The 2,840-nt window shown below is 38.2% G+C and overlaps 1 protein-coding gene across 1 annotated transcript in view; it reads right to left on the bottom strand.

Moving 5' to 3' along the window:
• The window catches only part of SARC_07662 (hypothetical protein), a gene marked incomplete at its 5' end in the record, with an annotated part of 8,638 nt that extends 6,908 nt beyond the window's left edge, over positions 1-1,730 (bottom strand). Inside the window, 2 exons of the mRNA XM_014298391.1 lie at positions 71-227; positions 1,570-1,730. Coding sequence (XP_014153866.1) covers positions 71-227; positions 1,570-1,730 — 318 coding nt within the window. The remainder of the gene's footprint in view (positions 1-70; positions 228-1,569) is intronic.
• Positions 1,731-2,840: the final 1,110 nt, after the last annotated feature.

The following is a 2,840-nucleotide window of genomic DNA, read 5'->3' as shown; positions in this document are numbered from 1 at the left end:
ATATATGTGTGTGAATCGTAATATTCGACCCAAAAGTTATACATATACTGAGTAGAAAAACTAAACGTACCCGACGTCTGGATAGAAAGCTTTGACTGCGCTGAAATAAACGAGAATGGCCGCCACCAGACGATGTACCGCTCGACTGTGATTCGTGATTGGTACTTGCTGTCGCGTTGGCCGTGTCCAGATCCCCCTGATTGAACATAACATGACTGATCGATCGCCTGTAATTTAATGAAGACCAGAAGAGTTTTTTATATGCAATAAACAAGTGCACACTGCATAACATCCAAGCCTATTAACAATTTTATAGGCTACATAGCATATCCATGCCCTCAGCCAAAACTATGGTGGCTTAGATATATAAGGTGAAATCTCTATACTGTAGGGCTGAAACTTCATGATGTGGGATGAATGTGCATTATCATCGATTACTGTATGGGTACAGGTGTATTTACCAGGTCTCAAGTGACATATCCAATAGTATCAATGTTATTGGACAAAGCAACATTCTTTAACATCCAACGGTATTGAAACAGAGTTGAAATAGAGCGTATATTATAGATGTTGAGAATCTAGAGTATTATGATGTCAATTCATGTAGTGTCCGTGAGATTTGTCGTTCCACCTTAGTAAAAATACACCTGCTGTCTGACTTCAAAATGCTCGTTAATCGTTTCGCAATCCTTCATCTATAACTTGTAATCATTGAAGGCATCTGTATTGCTTTGTTGTTGTCAATTCAGCAAGCGCAAGCCTGCATAGGATCCCATCTTTTAAACATTTATGTAGATTTCATGTGGCGAATCCGCAAACACTCAAGTTTCCAATTTCGTAAACACTATCCCGCTACTTAAAACCATTTGTAGTTCTGCGTGTCAACCAATCAACCAATATTGAAATGCACGTTTAGCCTAGCATTTGTTTGTGATGCCCATCCTCTCGAATGGATCATATATTCGCCTCGTGCACACAAGATATAACAGTATTGGTTCCTCGTATTCATCCATACTCCCCTGGCTATTGCATATATATCACATTGTCATAGGTTTGATAGAGACGTAATGGCTTACTACAGAAAAAGTAGCGGGTATTACATAGCATTGTCGGCGAACGAGAAGCGGTGATGGGAGCACATGGTAACAATGGGTGCACTCGGCAGAGGCTTTACACTCGAACAATACGATTTGACACCAATGATGTTCTCGTGCCTCGAAGTTGAGCACAAATACACTACAATACCATTGGCGATAAGAACTACTGATCTCACCATGCCGGGAAAGCAAATACGTAAAAGGTCAGCATTGAGAATTTGATTGAGTTGATCGAGTGAAATCTAACTATACATCACGTACCCTCAAGCTTTCTGCTCTTTTTTTATACCCTACATGTGCACCCGTGAGGCGCAACCCTTTCATTCACAATCCGCACCAGAAATATACCAGAGTGACAAACAGGGCAGACTTTAAGAAGTTTACAAACAACACTATAAACTGATTGTAGTACTACAATTGTAACAATAACAAACTATAATGTTAATACAATAAAATAATGAACCCCTCCTACCTGAATGCGTCTCTGTCCTTTCTCGTTCCCAATGGGGTGGTGGCAGATGACTTGGACGTGGCTGTCGATTGCGAAGTGGTTTTAAGCGCACGTCGAAGCTCCATACAGCTGTTTTGCCTGACGGTGGGGGTGTGCAGGAAGCCCTGGTCAATCGAGCTCATACTTGTAAACAGAGTATTTGATCAGACTTTTAGATGGACTATTCTAATTCAAAATGCTTCCGTATGAATATGAGCTCCAGTGTGATGGGGTAGCTTGGTCTTTGTTTTTGGACGTTGGTACACATCACCGTTTATTGTTAATTGAAAGGGTTCTGCCGTGCATTTGCGGTATTCGAAAATACATGCACACACATGCAACTGATTCAGTATGCAAGTCGACTATTCCATCCAGTGGCACACACACGTCTTCTTACGTAAACTATATATTTATTTATTTTAATATTACTTCGTCAAGCCAATCCACAATAACTTCTTGTCTTTTTTTAAAAGCAGTATCTGATGCTTGTTCAAAGGGGAGAAGGGTACATACTTACTAGCCACACACAACAAGAAGGAGAGGCCAGTTTGTCAGTCGAGGTAGGGGGGGGGGGGAGAGAAATCAGAAGTACGAGGGGAAGCACGATTAGAAAGGGCTGTTCTGTTATTGGTTCAATGATAGAAATGGCTATTGGTTGGCGCTCATCCCAACATATAAATAAACCAGTTTTTATCCAACCCAAAACTCTCTATAAAAAAATAGGCCACAATATTGTAGGCCAGTCCCGATTCATAAACCCACTCTTGGAGTCTTTGTGTGTTTTTATATATATATTGCCATAATTCACAAAGCAGAAATCAAAATTCAAATTCTAGAGTCAATTCGGTCCAAGCGATTTGTGCACCAAAAACAAATCTGCAAATTGGCTTTACGTTGCATAGCAAATTGAAGTTTATCGATGTATTAGTGGTTAATCATTGCTTTATCGTAGTGGATCTCGGTTTTGAGTTTGTCCGGGGGACGAAACAAATTGATATTTTTGTGTAAATACAGTTGTGTATTCTTCTCTCTCTCTCTCCTTGTGTGTACTGCTATGTATCATATCTTCCTGAAATTGAAAAAGGAAGTTATATATGTATATATATATATATATATATATATATTCTTTTATATATATATATATATATATATATATATATTCATGTCATGTATGTAGTATATATATATTATTATATATATATATATATATATATAGTTATTAGTAATAATAATAATAATAATAATATAATAAC

The sequence above is a fragment of the Sphaeroforma arctica genome (genome assembly GCF_001186125.1).
Source record: "Sphaeroforma arctica JP610 unplaced genomic scaffold supercont1.620, whole genome shotgun sequence".
NCBI lineage: Eukaryota > Ichthyosporea > Ichthyophonida > Sphaeroforma > Sphaeroforma arctica.
The sequence above is the reverse complement of the archived record's forward strand: the minus strand, read 5'-3'. Positions and strand labels throughout refer to the sequence as shown.